Source organism: Rhinoderma darwinii, chromosome 8, assembly GCF_050947455.1.
Source record: "Rhinoderma darwinii isolate aRhiDar2 chromosome 8, aRhiDar2.hap1, whole genome shotgun sequence".
NCBI lineage: Eukaryota > Metazoa > Chordata > Amphibia > Anura > Rhinodermatidae > Rhinoderma > Rhinoderma darwinii.
Genome location: NC_134694.1, coordinates 101,507,735 through 101,532,517, shown reverse-complemented (window position 1 = coordinate 101,532,517; position 24,783 = coordinate 101,507,735). Strand labels below are relative to the sequence as shown.

The 24,783-nt window shown below is 44.2% G+C and overlaps 2 protein-coding genes across 2 annotated transcripts; one reads left to right on the top strand and one right to left on the bottom strand.

Annotated features, from left to right (window-relative positions):
- Positions 1 to 1,802: 1,802 nt before the first annotated feature.
- Positions 1,803 to 9,119, top strand: POLR2I (RNA polymerase II subunit I). Its single transcript, XM_075836018.1, has 6 exons — positions 1,803 to 1,979; positions 3,454 to 3,508; positions 5,312 to 5,385; positions 8,085 to 8,159; positions 8,286 to 8,337; positions 8,985 to 9,119. The coding sequence occupies exons 1-6, from the start codon at positions 1,894 to 1,896 to the stop codon at positions 9,045 to 9,047; spliced, it is 405 nt and encodes a 134-aa protein (XP_075692133.1). The 5' UTR covers positions 1,803 to 1,893; the 3' UTR covers positions 9,048 to 9,119.
- Positions 8,946 to 24,783, bottom strand: LOC142660007 (putative transcription factor ovo-like protein 3). The gene is made up of 4 exons (XM_075836658.1): positions 24,684 to 24,783; positions 20,698 to 20,756; positions 19,550 to 19,712; positions 8,946 to 9,551 (listed from the first exon to the last, which is right to left on the bottom strand). The coding sequence occupies exons 1-4, from the start codon at positions 24,781 to 24,783 to the stop codon at positions 9,235 to 9,237; spliced, it is 639 nt and encodes a 212-aa protein (XP_075692773.1). The 3' UTR covers positions 8,946 to 9,234.

The following is a 24,783-nucleotide window of genomic DNA, read 5'->3' as shown; positions in this document are numbered from 1 at the left end:
AAACGTTTTTTTACGCCGTTTTTAAGGCGTTTTTTTCCTTATTTCTTCAAGAGACCAAATGAAATTCCGCACACGTTTTTTGACGAAAAATGCATAAAAAATTGCGTAAAAAAAAAGCGTCAAAAAAGTCTTTATTTCCGTCTCCCATTGATTTTAATGGGGTTTTTTAGGCGGAAAACGCCTCAAGATAGGGCATGTCGCTTCTTTTTCCCAAGAACATTTTTTTTGCTTGCGGTAAAAAAACACCTCCACCTCCCATTGAAATCAATAGGAGTCAATTACGGACATTATTTGCCGCGGTTTCCGCGGCAAATACCGCGGCAAAAAAACTCAGTGTGAACAGGGCTTAAATCTGGCCAAGACCGTCATGAGGACTTCTCACAATGACAGCAAATTTTCCTGCCAAAACATCTTTGGCCTTTGACTTCTGCAGCCATCACCAGCCTTTGTAGCAACACAAATTCAGACCTCAGACCAGACCCATAAATAAATTCAGATACCAAACCCCTAAACTATATTGGACCCGACCCCTATATAAATTCAGACCCCAGACCAGACTCCAAAAATTAATGCAGAATCCAGATGTGACCTCTACATTAATTCAAACCTCAGACCATTCATACCCCTAAATAAATTCAGTCCCCAGACCAGACGCCAAAATTACTTCAGACCCTTCAATACAGATCCCAGAAGCTAAAATTATTTCAAACCACATACTACCCCCAGATCAGACCCATGGAGTAATTATACCCCAGACCAGACACCTCTATAATCTTACATGTCCCCGCTCCCCATCAGCTCCGAGCGTTACCAGTGTCAGGACCCTGTAAGCGGTGCCGGAGCTAAAGAGGAGCGGGGAGGTAAATATTACCGCCATTGTCCATTGGATTAGACCAATAGATAACCCGAATAATAATAAAGAAAAACAAACCCAAAAAACATGCTGGTGTGTAAATCTGCCTGGGGTGTAACTATAAAAAAAATCCTAAAAATATATATCTGGATAGCCTATAGTGACACCTACAGGAAGTTATAGGTTCATGCACAATTCTGACAAAAAAAAATTCAGTAATCATAAACTATAACATTAGGTTTCCTGGAGTGACAACTGCTAGAGATGGAGTAGAAGACATGTCAGAAGATCGTTTCCACTGGACTTCCCTTTTAAGGCCTAGTTCACACTGAGTTTTTGGTGCGTTTTTTTTAACGCAGAAAGTGTCGGAAACCGCGCCAGAAAAGGTCTAAATCTAAATCTGCCTCAAAATTCCTGAAGGAATATTGAGGCAGATTTTTCCGCCTGCAAAAAAACTCAGTGTGAACAGGGCCTAAGGCTCAAGCTACGTGATGACTTAAAGGAAAAAAGTGTTGCAACGCAAGTTCAATTTTTCTCTATGCGGTAAAAGCCGCAACCTTGCAACTATTGCAAGAATTCCAACCATATACGAATTGTTTTCAATAGTTGGAAGGTTATTTGCCCCTTTTTCCAACAAATTATTTATTTAAATTAATGAATCTTACCAAGCATTAAGGAGCTGTAAAACATTAAAAAATAAATTACGGGTGTTAATCAGTAATCAGTCATTTTGAATATATAATGAACATTTTATTGGTTTCTAGATAGGGATAGCCCTCCGACAAAATGGCGGCGCAGTCATTATATGGCGACACAAAGCAGTCTCAGGAATCCTCGCGGATTCTCTAGTGTCCTCCAGTGGGCGTGGTGTTATGTTCACGTCTAACTGGGCGTGGACGTGCGAGTGCGCGCGGCGAGAACTGGGCGTGGTTTATAGTTACTATAGTCAGCTGGGCGTGGTCGTGACTGAGAGGGCGCCTTCTCGTTCACACAGTGTAGGTGGTTGGCTGGGCCGTGTGCGCGTAACGTCCGGGGTGGTCATGTTTCCAGTATTTCCGGAGCAACGGATGGAGGCGGACGGGACCTACGAGCAGGGCTTCGTAGGGATCAGATTCTGTCAGGAATGGTGAGAGCGTTAGATGTCTCTGTATAATGAGAGCTGTGGGTTGCATGCTTTTAGTGTAGGCGTGGGTCATGTGATACAGGCTGGTGGGGACTACAAGTCCCAGTTGTTCAGTGCATGCTGAGGGTCCTGCCAGGCTCTGCACGGTTTATAGTAGATACACCCCCCTCAAGTGCTGCTTAGGCTATGTTCACATCTGCGTCGGAGGCTCCGTTTGACGTTTGTGTCGGCAGAGTTTACCGGAGACAATAGCGCAGCATGCCGCGCTATTGTGTCTGGTTTAATCACGGACATGCTGACGGAACCTATTAAGGTCAATGGGCAACTAGCGGTCTCCGTTGTGCAACGGAACTGTTGGTTCCATTAGGGCCTGTTCACCTCACCGTTCGCTTTCCGTTTCGGGGTTCCGTCGGAGGTTTCCGTAGTGAAACCACCGCTTCCGTTTCAGTCACCATTGATATCAATGGCTAATGGTTTTCGCTCGTCAGCATTCCGGCAGGTTACTGTTTTAACGATGGAATCAATAGCGGAGTCGACTTTGCTATTGATTTCAGTCGGAAAACCAGAAACCTGCCGGAATGGTGACGAATGGAAACCAATAGCGATGTTTCCGTCACCATTGATATCAATGGTGACTGAAACGGAAGCTGTGGTTGCACTTTTACTTTCCGTTGCGGGGCTCACCCGACGGAAGCCTCTGACGGAACCCCGGAACGGAAAGCCAACGCTGATGTGAACAGGCCGTTAGGCTACATTCGTGGCGTTTTCTACGTCTGAGGGGGACCCTGTTGTCACGGATCTCCCGCAGACTACGGTCTTTGGAGGGATGCGTGACACGCAGGAAAATGGGACATATCCTATTTTTCAACGGAGTGTTCACACGCCCGGTTGAAACGGTCGTGTGTACGGCCCCATTGAAATGCATGTGTTCGCCTGACGGCTGTTCTTTTAACTGCCATCACACGGATGAGCTTCACGTTCGTGTGCATGAGCACTTATGAGTTTATGGTATTATATTTTGTAGTGCTATTCTTGCCAACTAAAAATACCGGTACCCCAACAGACCCGATTAAAGTATATGTACATCTGGAAAGCTCCTGACGTAGACCCTGAATGGGTCCGTTAGCCCAAAGGAGGCCGCTGACTGCCACCCACATTTTCGGGCATTTTTTCTTTTTTGTGGTGTCTAACTATAAAGGAGACGCAGGTGGCTGTGCTATCGTATAAAGGGAAGAAAAAATACACTCTTGGTGTATAAGCCGGGAGCATATCCAAATACAGTGTGACTAGACCCCAACCAGACATGTCATACACACATAAAAATAACGTGTGTTTCTGGGGGAGGTCGGCTGACTGGTGTCTATGTCCAGCTTGCGTTTCTTTAAGGACTCTCCTGAGTATTCTGTCTGCTCAGTCTTCTGTAATATAGTGTTGTTGAATTGTCTTAAGATTTTTTTTTATTTTTTATTTTTTTAAGCAACAACATGTTGTATCCTAAAGAAGACAAAGAGAATCGGATTCTCCTCTATGCGGTAAGATCTAGAATCCTCCAGCCTGGCGAGATGTGATGGGCTGACACGAATACCTTCTGTGTAATAATGACTCATGGACTCCATATACACAGTCGAGTCACATTATTATGACCAGCAGCTAATATCCAGAGTAACCGCCGTGTGCAGCACGGACAGCAGCTAGACGGGCTCGGAGTGACTCTATAAGATGCTGGTAGGTTGTCTCAGGTATCTGGAGCCATGCTGACTGCAGAGCATCCCACGGGTGCGTGGGGGAGGATCCATAGAGCAAACAAGACTATCGAGGTGGTCCCACAGATGCCCAATTGGGTTAAAGTCTGGTGAATTAGGGGGCCAGGGAAGTACTTGGAAGTCTTGGTTGTGCTCTTCCAACCACTGTCGGACATTTCTAGCCGTGTGACATGTCGCATTGTCTTGCTGGAAGATTCCACCTGCCGCAGGGAAGACAAACCGCATGTATGGATGGACGTGATCTGCAACAATGGATTCATACCCAAATCGGTTCAGAGTGCCTTCCACGTGGATGAGCGGGCCCAGAGAATGCCGTGAAAAAATCCCCCAGACCATAACGCTGCCACCACTAGCTTCTTCTTCCAGCAATGGTTGCAGGGTGTTTGTTCTCGGTTTCTCGCCTGACGCACCAACGTCCATCCGTTCCATGAAGCAGAAAACGTAACTCATCGGAGAAGGCCACCCTTTGCCAATTATCAGTGCTCCAAATCCGATACTGCGGTGCAAATTGAAGTTGTTTTTTTTCTGATGTACCTTTGTTGGCATAGGAGCAGTGACCATCCGTCTGCTTCGGAGCCCCATACGCAGTAGGGTTCGCTGAACTGTTTTAGGCGCACGTCTGGCAGCCCCCTGGTTGATTTTCACGGTGATCTGCTCCACTGTAGCGTGTAGTTCGGCCATTACGCACCTCCGTAGCTGACATTCACCTCTCACATCAATGGCACGCGGTGCTCTGCAGTTTCCACATCAGTTATTGCCAATGGTGCCATTTTTCCACTCGCGATACCACAGCATCACGCGAACAGTTCACAAACTGCGCTGTTTTGAGAAATACCGCCGCCCTTGGCCCGAAATCCAATAATTATCAATTTTTCCATCTCCTTGATAAATTGCCCCTTTTACTCATGGAAACAAGAAGTGATATTTGTTCAAACAGCCTATCACACACCTTATATACCCACCAAGCCAGCCCACGAGACACCACTTCCTTCATGGGCTACGCGCTGCCGACGTCGAAAATAGGAGGTGGTCATAATAATGTGACTCAACTGTGTGTATATCCTAGTTCTAGCCCCAAATGTAACACTGCTTTGGGGGAACCTCCCGGGGCATTATAAGATTCAGAGCCTGATTAAAGGACTATTGGTCAGACTCGGGGACTAGTGAATAGATGGCCAGGCATGCATGCCGCTCTCCATTCTGTTCAATGAGAGCTACTGAAACAGCCGAGTAAGTGCTGCTCGCTTGTTTTGGTAGCTCCCATACAACAGAACGTAGAGCTGCGCACATGCCCGGCCATCTTTTCAATAGTCCCCCATCTGGAATCTGCCGCTGCACCACGTGAAACGCTTTCAATGTAGGTGCAGGCCAGCGGCTGCCGCTTCAGGCAAGATGGAGGCTGGGTGACCCCCTGTTCTCTATATCCTGTGGATCTACCATAAATTATAAATTGGGAATACTTTGTGTGAAATGGAAGGGATTAAGATTTTTATTCTGTACAGTTTATACCAGAGCACTTCTGTTACTTCCACGCAACAGGGCCGCATTATTGAACATTTGTCTTCTTTTCAGTGCCGAAACTGTGACTACCAGCAAGAGGCGGATAACAGCTGTATATATGTAAATAAGATCACGCATGAAGTTGAGTGAGTATACACGTCTTTCTATGTCCTGTGATACAGAATACTTCTCTGCTAGTAGAAAATGTTGGCAAGACTTCTCTACGCTAGTGAAAAATAAGAAATAACTAGAGTGGATGGGCGCACTAAACATAGGAGCGCAAAGCTTTTGCCCTATGTAATAATGGTACCAAAATTGGGCAAAAAGAATTAGCAGGCACATCCAGCTAGTAAAGATAATTACGCCATTTTATTATAACACGAAAACTATTAACACAAACCACAATCTATATTAAGATAAACTGTGAGGTGTATATAAGCCCCGAGACAAAATATGACTGCCGGACTGCCTCAAATGCTGCCGATCGGCACGTTCGGACAACCTTTATATAATGTAATGGGGGGAGATCTATGAAGAATACTCCAAAGGAAGAGTGGAGTTGTCCATAGCAACCAGTCTAATTGCTGCTTTCATTTTCAAAAAGGCCTCTGAAAAATAAGAGCTGGGATCTGGTTGCTATTGGCAATCGTTTCACTTTTCAGTTGTGTGTCTATCTAGTTTCTGTCCACAGTATGGGTATGTTCACATGGATCAGATTTGTTGCTGAAAACTGCAGCACATCCGACTGCCGTGTTTCATTTGGTGCCGAATTTTGTCCGAATTTGCCGCTGTGGCCTAATAGCAGAGGGGAATAATAAAGACTAGACTGTCCTCACCTGGTCTCACAAGGTGGCTGGTCTCCGTGCCGCCGGCCTTTTGGGGGTGACCTTTTGTCCCATGCGACCGTTGCAGTCTATGAATTGCTGCAGTGGTCACGTGAGACAAAATGTCATCCCAGGAGGCCGGCGGCACGCAGAACAGCATTGGGAGCAGTGAGACATCACTAAGGGAGATCTGGGGAGGGAAGTATAGTCGTGTGTTTTTTTGTTTTTTTTTTTGTTTTCTTCTACTTTAGGCTACATGCACACGTTGCGTATTTTCCTGCAAAAAACACGCAGGAAAACCACAGGGAATTTTCAGTTAAAAACCGCAGCTAATCGTGTGGTTTTTACATTTTGATGCGTTTTTCGGCACGTTTTCATGCTGCGGGTTTTGGTGCGATTTTCTACAGCACTAGGCAGATACAATACGCAAGCGGAAACGCAACATCAATTGACATGCTGCGGATGCATCGCTGGTTGATTTACGTGTGGGAAAAATACTGCAACGTGAACATGAGATTTCCTGGAATCTCCTATCTATGCTGGTACTGTATTAGGGGGGATTCACACGAGCGTGTATTCGGTCCGTGCGGGCCGCGTGGTTTTCACGCGGCACGCATGGACCAATACAAGTCTATGGGGCAGTACAGACAGTCCGTGCTTTTTGCGCAGCGTTTGTCTGCTGCGCAAAAAGCGCGACAGGTTCAATAACTCTGCGTATTTCGCGCATCACGCACCCATTGAAGTCAATGGGTGCGTGAAAATCACGCGCACCACACGGAAGCACTTCCGTGGGACGAGCGTGATTCGCGCAACAGCAGTGAAAAGGATGAATGAAAACAGAAAAGCACCACGTGCTTTTCTGTTTCCAAGCATCCAAACGGAGTGTCTTTGCGAGGAGCGAACCCCGACAACCGAGGCAAACTTCACCGGGTTCGGCCAAACTCGTTTTGGCCGAACCCGGCAAAAAAATTTCCGGTCCGCGACGTCGGGAGAGATTCACTGTGCATGGTGCTGAAAGAGTTAAACTGTTTCAGCACCATGGACAGTGACTTGCGATCCCAAAACACATGAACCTGTAAAAAAAACCGAAGTTCTAACTTACCGATTACTCCTGTCTCCTTCCTGCAGTCCGACCTCCTGGGATGACACTTCAGTTCAAGTGACAGCTCCAGCCAATCACAGGCCAAGCACAGGCTGCAGCCAATCACAGGCTGCAGCGGTCACTTGGACTGCCGCGTCATCCAGGGAGGTGGGGCCCGATGTCAAGAGAGGCGCGTCACCAAGGACGCGTCACCAAGGACGCGTCACCAAGGCAACGGCCGGGAAGTTCTCGGTAAGTAGGAACTTTATCTTTTTTTTTTACAGGTTTTTCGCTGTTGTGTTTGGCATTCACTGTCGAGGGTGCTGAAAGAGTTAGCTCTTTCAGCACCTTGGACAGTGACGGGCGTTGACAAGCCTCATCTCTATGATGCCGGCTGCGCGAAAATCACGCAGCCGCGCATCAGACACGCATGACACACGCAGCTGTCAAATGGTTTTTGCGCTCGCAAAACGCCGCGTTGTTTGCGCGCGCAAAAACGCAACGCTCGTGTGAATCTGGCCTTACGCTGCGAGATTGCCATTTGAAAATACGTGCGGCAAAACCGCACGTAATACGCATCGTGTGCATTGACCCTTATTCTGCGAAGTTGCGGATTTTCACTTCCCCATTTAACTCCATGGGGAAAATCGACAACAAATATTCAACCAATCCGCAGCGTAAATCAATATACTGTGAATTATAAAATCTGCGCCGTAGGTCAGTTTCTGCATGGAAATATTCCACAGCTTGTGGATGAGATCTTTAAAATTTCATCCACTTTGCCGCTATTGTATACGCTGCAGATTTTCTGTTAACAAATCCGGACAGAGAACCCACAGCAATCTATATAGCAGCTATATGTGAACGCAGCCTCAGATCTCCGGTCTCGTTATTTGATGACATCTCTTCAGCACCTGACTTTCATTTTTTCGTTCCCCAGTGAGCTGACTCAAATCATTGCGGATGTATCGCAAGACCCCACACTGCCTCGTACAGAGGACCATCCGTGCGCAAAGTGAGTGATACGATCCCGTTATACATCCCCCCCCCCCCCCCCATGTCTTTTCCATACTGTGCTGTGAATTCCTTTCTCTGCCCTGTTTCCTGTCACATTTGTATCTTATGGCTCTCTCTCCCACAGGTGTGGACACAAAGAAGCTGTGTTTTTCCAGTCCCACAGTGCACGCGCTGAGGTACGCCGTCCATTATATTTGCTTCCACTGCATCATTAAGCTACAATCTAGAATCTGTGCTGTGTGGACATTAAAAAAGGCTTGTCCAGTACTACGAACGTTTACATACTGTAGTGGTATCGGTAGGTGACATATAATACACGGCACGCAGAGTCCTCCATAGCAATTCACTCTTGGCATATTCCCATATACCTCTTTATTGTGGTCTCAAACTAAAGTGTAGTATGGAGTCTGACCATACGTTTATAACGCCACCGTCCATCATCTGCATTGTTGTCTTCCATTCCTGTCATATTGTCAGTGAGGTTATAATTCACGCTGCTTGTTGCGGATGGACTACTCCAAACTACAGCACCTGGGACCTAACCGCAGTCATGTGTAGGCCCCATTAGTGGTGTTGGGTGTCCGAAGAGCCACCTTATGGGCAAGATGATGGCCACTTGCTGTATTAATGGCGGGGGACTTTTATATGGGCCCTGGCGGCTCATCAGAGAGGGGTTTCTACTTCAGAACATAACATGGAAAAGGATACATGTCAGACTGAATACATTTTTAGATGTGGGGGAACATACAGAAAATGTTTATTTAAATATATATATTTATGGCTCACTAAACCTTGTATTAACTGTATGTTGCTTTCCTTCTAGGATGCCATGAGGCTGTATTATGTTTGCACGGCTCCGCACTGTGGTCATCGCTGGACAGAGTGATTTTTCTGGAAGTTTATAGTTTTGTTTCTTTTGTAGGTTTTTATTTTTAAATAAATTAATTTTTTTACTTAACGTTGCTGGTGTTTTTGTTTGTGGAGCCGTGATCTATTGATTTGGGTCATTAGATATATAGAAAGAAAACCCTTCTACTAGTTATAGTGACCAGTCTTTAAGATGGTATTATCTGTCATCTGGCAAGACTTGGGAGGTAACATGGTGTTGGATGAAGCAGAACTCCCATCTCTCCTCTGATGACCCCAGCTCCTCTTTTCCTCAAGTGTTTGGAGAGCATTGGGTTGTTGGGATGCACCTCAAGAACATGCAGAGTGTAGGTGTCTGAACTGGCTGACGTAAAGCCGCACTCCTCACATACGTAGATCTTGGAGCGTCGCTGGCGGTAGGCGTAGCTCTGTAATACGCCATGGATCTTGCGCAGATGAGACTCCAGTGAGCAGCGCTGAGTGAAGGACTTGTCACAGGCCGGACACTTGTATGGTCTTATTCCTGTAAGAAAAAGCCAGTCAACTGACTACTTGATATATTAAGTGATTTGCTAAAAGGCTGACTAAAGGCTTATTCAAAAAATTTTGTGACCTGGCTTCCACGTTTAAATGTTTTTATTTTTTATTTTAATAGGTCCAGAATTCTTTGCTGGTTAAAGAGAACCTTTCACCTGCCCATACATGTGCAGCATGTAATGGGCAGGGCTGCACAAACCCTGTCTCACTTGAAATTTTTTCCTATCTTCCTCCGTTATTTAGATATCGGTGCTGTTCTATTTGGCGCCCGATAAGTTAATAACCCCCTGAACTGTCAATGGGGCATGTAAATGGCAAGGGGGTGTGTTACTATCACTGTGACACTGTCCAATCCGCTACAGACAGTGTCACAGCGGCTTGTGCTGTGTGATCTATTGCACGAGATCAGTCTTTCGTTCACTGACGAGCTGGAGAAAGGAGAGCGTGTTCCACCGCCACGGAACAGAAGAGAAGAATGTGAATTCTTCTGTTCCATGGAGGCGGGAGTATCATCAGCAGCGGTGTCTGAGCTGTTCGAGCGCAATCACTCTTCAGCTCTCGGCAGACAGGGACGACAAGACTGATCTCGCGAGAGATCAGTCTTGTCTGCCGAGAGCTGAAGAGAGCGTGTGCTCCCGCAAGCATGCGTGCACAGCTCGACGCCACTGCTGACGATACTTGCGCCGCCACGGAACAGAAGAATTCACATTCTTCTGTTCTGTTCCGTGGCGGAGCTGTGCGTGCACGTGCTCCTCTTGTCAGACAGTGAAGGAAAGACTGATCTCACGAGCGAGAACACACAGCACAAGCAAGCTGTGAAACTGTAGTTGATTGGACAAGTGTCACAGAGATACTACACGCCCCCTTGCCATTTAGACGCCCCATTGACTGTTCAGGGGGTTATTTACATATTGGGCGCCAAATAGAACGGCACCGATATCTTAACGGAGGAAGATAAGAAAAAAATTTCAACTGAGACAGTGTTTGTGGAGCACTGCCTATTACGTGCTGCACTCAGCTGCACATGTATGGGCAGGTGAAATATTATGAACTTAAAGAGGCTCTGTCACCAGATTTTGCAACCCCTATCTGCTATTGCAGCAGATAGGCGCTGCAATGTAGATTACAGTAACGTTTTTATTTTTAAAAAACGAGCATTTTTGGCCAAGTTATGAGCATTTTCGTATTTATGCAAATGAGGCTTCCAAAAGTACAACTGGGCGTGTTGAAAAGTAAAAGTCCAAGTGGGCGTGTATTATGTGCGTACATCGGGGCGTGTTTACTACTTTTACTAGCTGGGCGTTGTGTATAGAAGTGTCATCCACTTCTCTTCACAACGCCCAGCTTCTGGCAGTGCAGATCTGTGACGTCACTAGCAGGTCCTGCATCGTGTCGGCACCAGAGGCTACAGATGATTCTGCAGCAGCATCGGCGTTTGCAGGTAAGTCGATGTAGCTACTTACCTGCAAATGCTGATGCTGCTGCAGAATCAACTGTAGCCTCTGGTGCCGACACGATGCAGGACCTGCTAGTGACGTCACAGATCTGCACTGCCAGAAGCTGGGCGTTCTGAAGAGAAGTGGATGATACTTCTCGCCCAGTAAAAGTAGTAAACACGCCCCGATGTACACACATAATACACGCCCAGTTGTACTTTTGCAAGCCTCATTTGCATAAATACGAAAATGGTCATAACTTGGCCAAAAATGCTCGTTTTTTAAAAATAAAAACGTTACTGTAATCTACATTGCAGCGCCGATCTGCTGCAATAGCAGATAGGGGCTGCAAAATCTGGTGACAGAGCCTCTTTAAAGAGAACCTATCTTTTATAGGGGTCAAAACTGTTACTGATTCTGAGCTCCAAATTCCCTGCTTCCCTTCACACAGCAATAGAGTTAAAGGGAAGGTTCACCTTCTGACATATCCGGATATGTCACAGGTTGGGTTCTGGGACGCAAAGTGCCTTCATATTCTGACTCAAATATTTTCAGAATCCCCCTTTTTGTCGGAATCTTTCTGTAATGTGCATGGAATCTCATTCAAGTGAATCGGAGATTCTTATGGTGGACTCACTTCTGACGTGTTAGAGGATTTGTGAAGGTGAACCCTTTAAATTATAACCTTCTGACAGCCAACACTAGGGGGAAGAGATGAGCTAAGTGACGACAGAGTATAACAGGAGCTCAGTATATCCATATGCAATAAGCTCACTATAGTGGTGTTTGCTGGCCAAAGACTGAATAATGAAAAGCGTAGGATTTGTTTAAAAAAAAATAATGCGCAACAGATCTTCTAAAAGACAGGTTAAGGCTTAATTCACACGAGCGTTGAATACGTTTGTGTAACAGCTGTTGAAACAACGGCTGTCACACGGACCTATGTAATTCAATGGAGCCGTTCACACGGCCGTTGTTTCAACGGACCATGTGAAGGGTCCGTTGAAAAAAAATAGAACATGTCCTATTTTGTTCCGTTTTCAAAACGGAACCTGCACGGGGGACCTCGGATGTGAAAAAGTCACTTTATCGCGTTCGAGTTTCCCCACGCTTGTGTGAATCTGCTGTAGTGTAAGTTGATCTCGTTCATTCGGGTTCTTGTATATATAAAAAAAAAAAGTGTCAAATAAAAAATATGTAGCTTGACTGACTATAAAGACAGACTACGCCCACACTCAGACGTGGCAAGATTTCTGTGGATTTGCAATGTGTCAATGTACAATACATGTGGATGTGGTTCCCGAATGGAAATATGAGCATGCTGCAGAAATCTAAAGCCGCAACACGATCACTACAAGCGGAAAATGCCATGATTTTCACATTTCAATGTGAAGGGTAAGACCACACGTAGCGTGAATGCTGTGGAACTTCATCCAAAGGCAGCTTAAAAAAAAAAAACTGCAGAAAAGTTGTGCGCAGTTGACATTTTCCACAGACTTAAGTTCCGCAGCATGTCAATTTTTTACGTGAAATCTGCAGCAAAAATCCGCAAAGGCCTCATGCACACGACCGTAGCCATGTGCACGGCCGGGATTTACCCTTTCACCTATAACAGCACCCATGGAGAGATATCCCATCCGCTGGACAGGAAACCTGAGGATATAAAAAGGGACACACCTATCCACACACCCAGTGACGTTTCCTTTCCTCCGGATGGAAGGATTGTCCTGAGAAAAAACATTTCTCCCGGGGTTGCAGACCCCCTAGCAACGTCTTACCTTATTTCACTAGGGGTGCTCTGGAAGGTGTAAGTTTCCTTTGGAGGGAGCAACCTTGAGCCTGGTACAGGTACTCCCTCCTCCCGGTCCATCGTCTCGCTCCTTGGAGGTGGTTTAAGGTCCACACGGTGGTCCTTCCTCTGGCAGGGAGCGGTTTCCCAGGGTCATGTTAGCGCTCTGGGCCGTACGATGGCCAGCGTTGGCGGCTTCCGGCGCATTCACTGGAGACTTACGGTCTCCGCAACGCGTCACATCCGGCGCAGTGACGCGTCCAACACTCCAGGAGGCGTGGTTCCGGTGACTCACTAACCGCTTGGATGCCACCAAATCCTCCAGTCAGGTTGCGGAGGAAGAGTCGGGACTATGGGGTAAGATAAAAAAAAAAAACCCTTACTAAATACTGTTCCCCTTTCTTTTGTACATATGTTTAGGCCGGGGATTGTCCTAGGAAAAAACCTGCAACAAGGAATGTGCTGTTCATAAAAATAAACTAGCATCATTCTATAATAAGACTTTGTCAGAAATGTTTAGATAACATTATCTCGGAAGAGTCTACAAACTTAGCCTCAAGTATCAAAGATATTGTGAGGGCAGAAGTTAGAAACTTCCTAAAGTCCCGAAAAAGAAATTACCATCTGACTCTTCTAGCCGGATAGGTCTTTCTTATTCCTCAGCAGAGGAGGATTCTCAATCAGAGGAAGGGGAGTACAGCTTCTTAGATTCCTCAGGTGAAGACGAGGGAGGGAGAAATTTGTTCCCAACAAAAGACAGATCTACTCCTCAAGACTGTAAGGGCTACTATGAACGTTGATGATCCTAAAGAACCTCGGTCTGTCCAGGAAATAATGTTTCAAGGCCTAGGGCCTAAAAATAATAAAACCTTTCCCATCCATACGAACATAACCACCCTCATTAAAAGAGAATGGAAAAATCCTGATGGGAAAGCAGGTATTCCCAAATCCCTCAAAGGGAAGTATCCCTTTGAGGACGATGTATGTAAAGACAGGGCTAACACCCTAGACTCGATGCCCCAGTGGCTAAAATTTCAAGGAAACACTCCCTTCCCTTTGAAGATCTAGGCTCCTTGTCTGACCCTATGGATAGGAAGGCCGACTTCTATCTAAAAAAGACCTGGGAAGCTTCTACAGGCGCCTTTAACCCCTTAGTGACCAGCCCATTTTAGGCCTTAATGACCAAGCTATTTTATTCGTTTTTCTATAGTCGCATTCAAAGAGCTATAACGTTTTTATTTTTTCGTCTACATAGCTGTATGAGGACTTGTTTTTTGCGGGATTAGTTGTGCTTTTTAATGGCACCATTTTTGGGTACATATAATTTTTATATTAACTTTTATTAACCTTTTTGGGGGGGATTATAAAAAAAACCTGAAATTCCGCCATTGTTCTATGCGTTTTTAAATTGACGCCGTTCACTGTGCGACGTAATTAACATGTTACCTTTATTCTATGGGTCGGTACGATTACGGCGATACCACATATGTGGAGGTTTTTTTATGTTTTACGACTTTTGCACAATAAAAACACTTTTGAACTAAAATTATTTGTTTTTGCATCGTCGCTTTCCAAGAGCCGTAATTTTTTTATTTTTCCATCAATGTAGTGATTTTTTGGGCTTGTTTTCTGTGGGACAAGACGTAGTTTTGAATGGTACTGTTTTGGGGTACATGGGACTTATTGATTCATTTTTATTATGATTTTTTTGGGGGGCAATGGAAAAAAATTGCAATTTTGCCATAGTTTTTGGCGTTTTTTTTTTACGGTGTTCACTTTGCGGTTTAAATGACATATTAACTTTATTAATGGAGTCATTACGGTCGCGGCGATACCACATATGTGTACTTTTTTTTTTTTTTTACACTTTTACTAAATAAAACCACTTTTTATGGAAAAAAATGGTTTTATTTATTTTTTTACTGTACTTTTTATTAATAATATTTATTTCACTTTGATGACTGATTTTATTAGTCCCACTAGGGGACTTTACTGTGCGATGTTCCGATCGCTGCTATAATGCTTTGGTATACTTCGTATACCAGAGCATTATTGCCTGTCAGTGTAAATCTGACAGGCAATCTGTTAGGACGTGCCTCCGGCGCGTCCTAACAGGCATATGTCCAGGGCAGACCTGGGGGCTTTTATCAGTCCCCCGGCTGCCATGACACCCCATCGGAGACCCGCGATTTCATTCGCGGGCCGCCGATGGGTGAGAGAGGGAGCGCACTCCCTCTGTAAACAAAGTTAAATGCCGCGGTCGCTATTGACGGCGGCATTTAACGGGTTAAACGGCCGCGATCGAAGTAAACTTCGATCGCGGGCGTTGGAGCAGGAGCTCAGCTGTCATCAGACAGCAGAGCCCCGGCTCCTGCCTGCACGGGAGACCCGTGCAGGACTTAGACTAGGCTGACGTGAAAAGGCGTCAGCCTAGCCTAAAGCCCAGTAGTAAATGACGTTAAAAGGCGTATTAGTGGTCACTAAGGGGTTAAACCGGGCATTGCAGCCACCTGCATGGCCAGATCTCTAAAAATTTGGCTCGCACAATTAGAGCTTCATCTAAAAGATAAGACCTCTAGTGATCAAATCTTATCCTCCCTTCCAATGCTTTCCAAGGCCGTAGACTTCTTGGCAGATTCCTCAGTAGACTCTGTACGCCTTTCCGCCAGATCAGCAGCCCTGTCAAATTCCGCTAGACGAGCTATCTGGCTAAACACCTGGAAAGGAGACACTGGATCCAAAGGGAAGCTGTGCGCTATTCCCTGCTCTGGAGATTATCTTTTTGGGCCTCCGCTTGATGTCAGATAGCAAGAAGGGGTTCCGTACACAGGCAAGACCAACAAAAGATTCCTTTCGTCCCAAAAGGCCTAATAACAAAATACCTAACCCTAGGGGACAGGACTTTAGATTCCCAAGATTTACGAGGAAGAATAAGTCCTTTCTCTTCAGGCTGCAAAACGACCCTAAAAATAGAGACCAACAATGATGCCAAAAGGTCCATGGTGGAGGGGTCGTCATTCCCTGTTTTTCAAGGATTGGCAGAAAATATAGGCGAATCCTTGGATCTTAGGAATCATAAAGACAGGGTACTTGCTGGAGTTCAGGTCTCTTCCCCCAGACAGATTTTTTTCCCATAAGGTTTTTAAGTGACCCAGAGCAGCAGAAAGTCCTAGAATTAGAAGTCCTGTCACTCATAGAAAAAGGAGTCCTAATTCAGGTTCCAAGCACAGAGACAGGTCAGGGCTTTTATTTCCCTCTCTTCCTGGTGAGCAAACCAGGAGGAAAACACAGGGTCATAATAAACTTAAAAAGGATTGAATCTTTATCTGACCTACAAAAAATTCTGCATGGAGAGTATTGCTTCAACTATAAATCTCCACTCCAGGGATGGCAGCAATAGACCTGGAGGACACTTAATACCATATGCCATCAGCATCAAAAATATCTGAGGGTAGCAGTGACCCTCAATGGGTCTTTACTTCACCTACAATACAGAGCCCTCCCCTTTGGCATCTCGCAAGCTCCAAGGGTATTCTCGAAACTAATAGCGGAGTTTCTTACATCAGGACGAACGACATCCTCCTGATCCCGTACCTGGACGATTTTTTTGTTGGTCGCAGAAATATCTCAGGCCTTGACCCTACAAATAGAAATAGTTTGTGCTATACTAACAAGGTTAGGATGGAACATAAATTTAAAAAAATCTAATTTAAACCCATAAAACAGATGTGTATTCCTAGGAATTCTGCTAGACTCCTCCAAGCAGATGTCCTTCCTTCCAGAAGACAAAATCAATCCCCTGATCGACAGACTATCAGAACTCTACCTAGGCCATACGACATCTTTCAGGAAGGTTATGTCCGTCCTGGGCCTCATGACATCATGCAACCCAGCTGTACTATGGGCTCACTTCAGGTCCAGGGCCCTACAGTGGGACATTTTAAATCAGTGGGACAGGAGCAGTCTCTCCCTAGACCAACCCTTACAAATCTCATCCGCAGCCAGGCTGTCTCTCAGATGGTGGTTGAACAGGGAGAACCTCATGCGTGGTATTCCATGGAAGTTAACCCCCTACTCTCAACATTACCACAGACGTGAGTCCTTGGGGGTGGGGAGCTCATTACGACTCATCTTTTCTTCAGGGTCAGTGGGATCAACAGACCGTTCAGAGATCCTCCAACTTCAGGGAACTGGCAGTTCTTCAGTTCAGTTCTTCAGGCCTTGAAGGGATCCATACCAGCAATTTCAGGTCGACACTTAAAAATCTATTCCGACAACACGACCACAGTGTCTTATATAAATCGTCAGGGGGGGTACAAGATCGGCCTTGCTGATGGACTTATCCTCACAGATCTTTTCTTTGGCAGAACACCACTTATTGACCCTATCAGCTGTCCATCTGAAGGGGAAAGACAAACAGGTAGTAGACTTCCTAAGCCGAGAAAGGCTTCGCCAATCAGAATTGTGTCTGAATACAGCAGTATTTCAGAAGATTATCCTCAAATGGGGGACCCCATCAATAGATCTATTTGCGTCCAGGGAAAACAGAAAGACCCTAAGGTTCTTCTCCCTAGACCCCTCAGAACACCCAACAGCAATAGACACATTCTCCCAGTGTTGGAGTCAAGAGAGGGGCTATGCCTCCCCCCCCCCCTGAACTTTTTCACAAGAGTAATAAGAAAGGTCAGAGAAGACAAGGCCAGTGTCATATTAATAGCCCCCTTCTGGCCAAAGAGACCATGGTTCACGAGGTTGAGAAAGATGTCTTCAGACCAACCATGGGTTCTCCCGAACATGTCAGATCTCCTATACCAGGGCCCAGTAATGCATCCCGACATTCAGAAACTCCATCTGACAGCCTGGAAACTGAGAGGATAATCCTTATGCAAAGAGAATTCTCAGAATCTGTTATTTCCACCCCACTAGCCAGTAGAAAACAAGTTAGCTCAAAAATATATCTGAGAGCCTGGAAAGCATTCTTGAATTTTGCAGGCAGGGATATTAATCCTTTAACCAAACAAGATATCCCTTTAATATTGGATTTTCTCCAGGCAGGATTAAATAAAAACCTTAGGCCTAGCACGTTAAAGGTTCAGATTTCTGCTTTAAGTTCCTTTTTTAATTCTAAATTAGCAGAACACCCCTGGATTAAGAGATTCCTAACAGTTTCCTGCAGACTTAAATCCCAGATAAGATCCCCAGTTCTTCCCTGGGACTTAAACATCGTTCTCCAGGCTATGATAAATCCACCATTTGAACCAATAGACTCCATCTCTTTGAAAATGCTAACACTCAAAATGACATTCTTGTTAGCCATTACATCAGACAGTACTGAGTTAGTGAGATTCAGGCCCTCTCTGGCTTTGCTCCACATACCCTACTGTTAGACGATAGAGTCATCCTAAAAACCTTACCAGGATTTCTTCCTAAAGTGGTCTCTCCCTTTCATTTAGACCAAGAGATTATTCTTCCCTCCTTTTGCGACTCCCCAAAAAATCCAAGGGAACAAAGTTTAACTGCCTAGACGTAAGAAGATGCCTAGTCCAGTACCTAAAGATCACCAGGATCTAAGATCCTCTGAAAATTTGTTTATCCAGTTTCAGGGTCATAACAAAGGTTCATCAGCCAGTAGAGCCACTATAGCGAGGTGGATTAAGCAGGCCATACAATTAGCCTATATAAATCAAAAGCTCAAACCTCCAGAGTTCTTCGGAGCTCACTCCACCAGAGCTGTGTCCACTTCGTGGGCTGAGAGAGTAGAGGCATCTCTAGACCAGATATGCAAGGCTGCCACATGGAGTTCTCCTCACACCTTTTTCAAGCATTACCGATTACAACTGCATACAGCCTCTGACTTGGCCTTTGGTAGAAAGGCGCTACAAGCTGTGCTCCCACCCTAAAAATACTGATTTCTATTTTACATCTCCAGGGGTGCTGTCATAGGTGACAGGGTAAAAGATTGATTACTTACTGGTAATCGGTTTTTCAAGAACCTATGACAGCACCCCGCTGTTACCCTCCCTATTGTTTGTAGCAGATAGAGCCCTCATAAGGTAGATCGCTAACATAAATACAGAGGGATTCCTTCTAAATACTGTATATATAAACGTGTGAGGGAATTTCACTTGGGCGGCGCAAAAAAACCCATTAAAAACTAAACTATTTCTCATCCTGAGTTCTTTCTAAAGACTGGGTGTGTGGAGAGGTGTGTCCCTTTTTATATCCTCAGGTTTCCTGTCCAGCGGATAGGATGTCTCTCCAGGGGTGCTGTCATAGGTTCTTGAAAAAACGATGACCGGTAAGTAATCAATGTTTTTCGGGTAGGCCGGCCGCGGAGTGTCACCCGCGAGCCGCCCGCAAATCGCGGGCTGTGCACATGGCCGCGTCCATTATTTCCTATGAGCCTGGACCGCAGAACACGGCCGTAATAAGACATTCTCATTCTTTCTGCGGTCCAGGCTCCTGGACCATGCATGGACCGTGGAAACCACGGTTGTGTGCATGGGCCAATAGAAATGAATGGGGCCGCAATTCTCCCGTGGATTTTCGTTGGAATTGCAGCCTCAAAAGCACGTTTGTGTGCATGTGGCCTAACACTGGCAGATTTTGTTGTGGAATCGCTGAAGATCATCTGGGGACTTCTCCCGCTACTCCTGGACGAAGCTTAAAAAATAAAAACGTGGTTCACACCGCCGCTGTTCTGTGAATGACTATAATTGATCTATTGCAAGCAGTAAAATGTATACATCACATGCTCACCTGTGTGTGTTCTCATATGGCGCTTCAAATCAAATGTGTCATTAAAACCTTTACCACAGCAGGGGCAACGATGTCTTTTTTGGATGCTGTGACATTTCAGGTGACGGGTCAACATGCGTTGAAGTGGAAAGTTTTTCCTGCAAGCACGGCAGGAGAATGGGCCCTAGTTTGGGGGGTAAAAAAAATTATTAAAACCAATATAAACTTACACCTTTCAATGGAAATTTGTTTTGTTTTTTTAAATCTATGTTTTTTGTTTGCTTTTCCAGCATTTTTCTCATTGAATTTTTTTTAAATTTATTTTTTACTTATTTTTTTTTTTCTTTTTCACGATACAGCTTCTGTATATACTGTATACATAGAAGCTGTATCATTTCCTCTCACCTGAAACCATCAGTTTAGCTGAACTGACGGCTCGGTGGAGAGCAGGTCCTGCATGTCTCCAACCCACAGGATCCACCTAATATTGATCACAACTAAGTAATGAACTACAACGAGATGGATATTAGCTGGATCCTGTGTGCCAGAGCTTCAAAAAACGCTGCAACCAAATGTTAGCTTCAAGTCAGTGGGGGAAACATACATTTTATTTTAACTTGTGTTTTTTGGGTCAGTTGCGGTTTTCCAAAATTGCAGCAAGTTTAGTGGCATTTTTGTCCCTTAGGCTGGATTCACACCAGCATGTTCGGTCCGTAAAGGACGGAACGTATTTTGGCCGCAAGTCCTGGACCGAACACAGTGCAGGGAGCCGGGCTCCTAGCTTCATAGTTATGTACGACGCTAGGAGTCCCTGCCTCTCCGTGGAAGTACTGTCATGTACTGAAAACATGGTTACAGTACGGGACCGTTGTCCCGCAGCGAGGCAGGGACTCCTAGCGTCGTACATAACTTTACTAAAAGAATCACCGTAAAACCACAGAACTTGGTCTCCGTGCAAATTAAGGCCTCATTAAGACGGCCACATTTCAAAATGCGTATTACGGCTGCAGGACCCAGACCCTCCCTGTATCTTGGTTGAAACTAACTTCGATTACCATAGAATCCCATGGTGATCTAATGTTGGTTCACTGGAATAACGGGGAGTCTGGGTCTTGTGGCTGCATTACTGCTGTCTGAATAAAGCCTTATACTGTGATGTGCTTACGTACCTCAGATGCCGCTGGAGATGTCACTGGTCTCTGGGACTGGTGAGGCCACAGAATGGAATCTGTAGAATTTAAAAAAAAGTAATTCGAGAAGTTCAGTCACTCATAGTATCATTGTAAATATATAGAACTGGAAATACTGTAAGTAATCTGACAGCAAGTTTCCAATGGAACAATTTGACATCTTCCAGTTTCATTAACACTGAGTGAGGATCTGCAGCTGCATCCCCCTCCTCATATTTTCTTAAGCCACACATCAAGCTCTGTTCACATCTTTATGTAAATACTTTCCACGTATGCATTGGCAAAGCTTCTGACGCGTACGGCAAACGTAGCCATAGGAGCCCATTCAGCAGATGGAGGCCAAAAGAGTGTCTTTTTAGACTCCATTGGGGAGGTCGTCGGGATACCTTTTTCTTCTATAAACTCTGTAGGAAAGTACGGCAGACTGCACTTTCCTATACAGTGTGCCACTGCATAATAAAGTACACCACATTTTCTTTACATTGTAGCCAATGGCTGATGTATGCCACTGTGTTTTCCATGCCAGCCAGGGGCTTGACAAAGGCATCTGATTATTAGGCAACGCAGAGGAACATCCTAATAGTTTGCATGTCAGCGTTATACCAAAAGAAAGTAATGCTTTAGAATATGAAGCATTATATAAGGGGTTAAAGGATTACGGCTTCTATTCCCCAAAAAAATAAAAAAATGAAGTTTTAAAAATTTTAATAAACAAAAAGTTCCCTCTAAAAACATAAATAAAATTTTTTTCTTGAAAAATGGATCTATTTTTTTCATAAATATATGTAGCAATTAATAAATATTAAAGCTTCTAACTGCCCCAGATGTGGTGCAGCGGAAGCAAATTATTTGCACATGTTATGGAATTGTATTAAGATTGCTGATTACTGGGATAGAATTTTTAAAAACATTTTGGAAAAAATAGATCCAGATATAGTGTTTCAACCTGAACTGGTATTGCTGGGTGATGATTACAAATTAAATATTTCTAAGGAAAAAAAATGTGGATTAATAAAACTATTATTTATTGCAAAATTACTAATAGTTAGAAAGTGGATATCTAGCTCCCCACCGGAGGTTAATGCTTGGGTAAATAATGTGAAAATTATAATGAAATATGAGAAAATCTATAATCAAGGCAAACACTGTAAAACCTATTGGGGGGAGTGGTAAGAATTTTTGTTCTTTTTTTTTTTTTTTCTTTTACCAAGATCGGTCTTGAGAGGGTGGGGGAAAATGTAAAAATATGTGTATAATTGTATTTTCTTTATTCCTTACTTGTATGGAATTTTATATTGTATTGAATAAAAATAAAAAAAAATAAAAAAAAATATATGTAGCAAAATAACTAGATATATGGTACTACTGTAATTGTAAACACAGGTAGAAAAAAAAATAACAACCGCAATGTGAATGGCATGCAAAAAAAAAATAAAAATCGCAAAAAACAATCGAAGAGTTGGAGGAAACAATGGAGTAAATAAGATCTACTCCAAACTGGTGTAGGAAAAAAACCTTCAACCTGTCCCATATAAACATGCCTACATAGGGCTATGTGGACGGAAAATAAAAAAGCTATTGGTCTCGGAATGAGGTGACGGAAATAAAGAGCTAAAACATTTTTAAAAAACTATATAAATGTAGTATCACCATAATCGTACCGACTCATAGAATGTAGTTAACATATTGTCTATACAGCGCGGTGAATGGAGTAAAAAAAATACCAGTTGTGGGTATGTTCTTCACAGGCTGACAATGCCCAATCAGCGCTGACAAAGCTTGACTGTGTAGGGACACGCCACTTTGACAAGGTGAATGGGTAACACCCAGTTGTTAATTTATTCGTAAATTTCTAGGAGGAATAACAGAGGAATGGCATAATGCCGAGTTCTAAAACACTATGTTGCAGAATTATTTAATGGAAAATACAATTATTTACTACAGTAGACATGTCAGGAGAGGTGACAGGATCTCTTTAAGTGGTTCACTGCACATAAGTCTGAGTTTTCAGGTTCGTCTGGAGTTGTTCTTTAAATATGTAGCGCCCTAATGTAAATGTAGGAATAAACATCACTGACTAGTATTCAATCTGCATTTGCATAGCTGTACTAACACGGCGCTCTGATTTACACAGCAGGAAGGGACATGATGCTGCTTGGAGTGTAGACATATTTATCATTGTTAATCCCTCTATGTAAACTGGACTGATTTCGTGAATACATTACGTTTTTCTTTCTATACAATCTCCAGCGTATGGAAGACGTGAAAGGAACGAACAAAAGGGATTGGTACATTGTTAGGGTGAATAGCTGGGATATCAGCTCATTTGACTGTAACAGAACATTGATGCCCCCCCGGCCATCATTGGCATCCGTCTGCTCAAGGTGAATGGATCAAACACTGCAAAGTGGACGATGTGACCAACGCGTTTCATTATTCATTATAGAATACACCATTCTTCATACTTTCATACACAGTGATTTGCATTGTTGGCAATACGATATTAGGTGTACCAATATGCACATAATAATTTCCATCATCTATAATAGAACTGCCAGTGATAAGTCTCTTACTGCGTACGCTATATGGCCATGTAAAGAAGCCCCTAAGTCAGGGGCTGAAAACTTTGGCACTCCAGATGTTTTGAAACTACAACTCCCAGCATGCGCTGACAGCCAAAGGCTTTATTATTCCAGCCAGAGGCTTTGAGGGTATACTGACCTCTGCTCTAAGGCCTCATTCAAACTAGTATATGAATTTTGGTCCATAATACGGTGTGCAATACAGAACGGTATTGTGGTCAGTGCGGTTCTGTATGGACGCCATATTATAAACGATTATTTCCTAGAAGCACTCAAACCAGTGCTTATATGGGGGACTATGGCGCATTATATGACATCTAATGGATGGAAAAATACCTTATATGTGCTGGAAACCATCCATAGAAAATATCAGAAGTGTGAACATCTCCTTACATTGACTGTATTCTCACTTAGGCCGGATTCACAAGAGCGTGTGCGTTTTGCGCGCGTTGCAGTTCCGTGTGGCATCAGTGAATGCTGCCTGGCTGCGTGATTTTCACGCATATGCCATGCTTATGACACGCGGTTTTGATGTTTAGAAAAAGAAATGAAGGAAGTGCTTTTATTTTTTCTTTCATTTCTTTATCTACTGTAGCGCGAATAACGCGCGACACACGGAAGTGCTTCCGTGTGCCGTGCGCGATTTTCACGCACCCGTTGACTTCAATGGGTGCGTGATGCGCGAACAACGGCCAAGTATAGGACATGTCGTGAGTTTTACGCAGCAGACATACGCTGGGTGAAAATCACGCACTGTCTAAACGGCCCCATTCACTAACATAGGTCCATGCGACGCGCGGGATTTTCACGCGCGTATCACGGACGTTAAACACGTCTGTGCGAATAAGGCCTTATTCTGTACAGACAAAGGGGAGATATATAAAAATTGGCACAAAGGAGAAGTGCAGTAGTCAATCAAGTTGCCACTTTCTTTTTCCAAAAGGCCACTTTTCCTTTGAACCTGTTTTAATATATCGCCTCCAAAATACGGAACCAAAATTCGCAAGCGTGAATGATGCCTAAGTCCCTTTTTCAATATCTTAGGCAACATTACTGCCACGTTTATATTTCTGCAAGCTGCCAGGCTCCATTACTTTTTATGGGCCAGTTTATTTTTTTAATTTAAAATGTTTGTCTGAGATTCTAAATAATGGTCCGTTTTTTTATTCTAATGATAGCACCACTTTTGTCCTTGGACTGTATCTGGTATTGTAGCTCAGCCACATTACATTGTGCTGGACTGAGCTGCAATACCATTCACCACCACATAGCCAGGAGTGGCACTGCTTCTAGAAAAAAAAAAGTAGACCCTTTTTTTTCTAATCTCAGACAACCTCTAATATTACAATTGTAATAACCAATTTCACTTGGAGTTGGACTTACCTGGAATATATAGATCTCCTCTTTCAGCATCGACAAGATGACCCCATCCTGTGACCCCCATAACCATTCGGTGGCTCTTTACCAAGAATGAACGAGGCAT

Excerpts from the sequence above, each read along its gene's own strand:
- POLR2I (XM_075836018.1), top strand. The coding sequence starts at position 1,894 with ATGTTTCCAGTATTTCCGGAGCAACGGATGGAGGCGGACGGGACCTAC. Across the intron at positions 1,980-3,453 it reads ATCAGATTCTGTCAGGAATG|CAACAACATGTTGTATCCTA; the intron begins GTGAGAGCGTTA and ends TATTTTTTTAAG. Across the intron at positions 5,386-8,084 it reads AAGATCACGCATGAAGTTGA|TGAGCTGACTCAAATCATTG; the intron begins GTGAGTATACAC and ends TTCGTTCCCCAG.
- LOC142660007 (XM_075836658.1), bottom strand. The coding sequence starts at position 24,783 with ATGCCTCGTTCATTCTTGGTAAAGAGCCACCGAATGGTTATGGGGGTC. Across the intron at positions 19,713-20,697 it reads CATCTCCAGCGGCATCTGAG|GGCCCATTCTCCTGCCGTGC; the intron begins GTACGTAAGCAC and ends CCCCCAAACTAG. Across the intron at positions 9,552-19,549 it reads CCATATGAGAACACACACAG|GAATAAGACCATACAAGTGT; the intron begins GTGAGCATGTGA and ends TTTTTCTTACAG.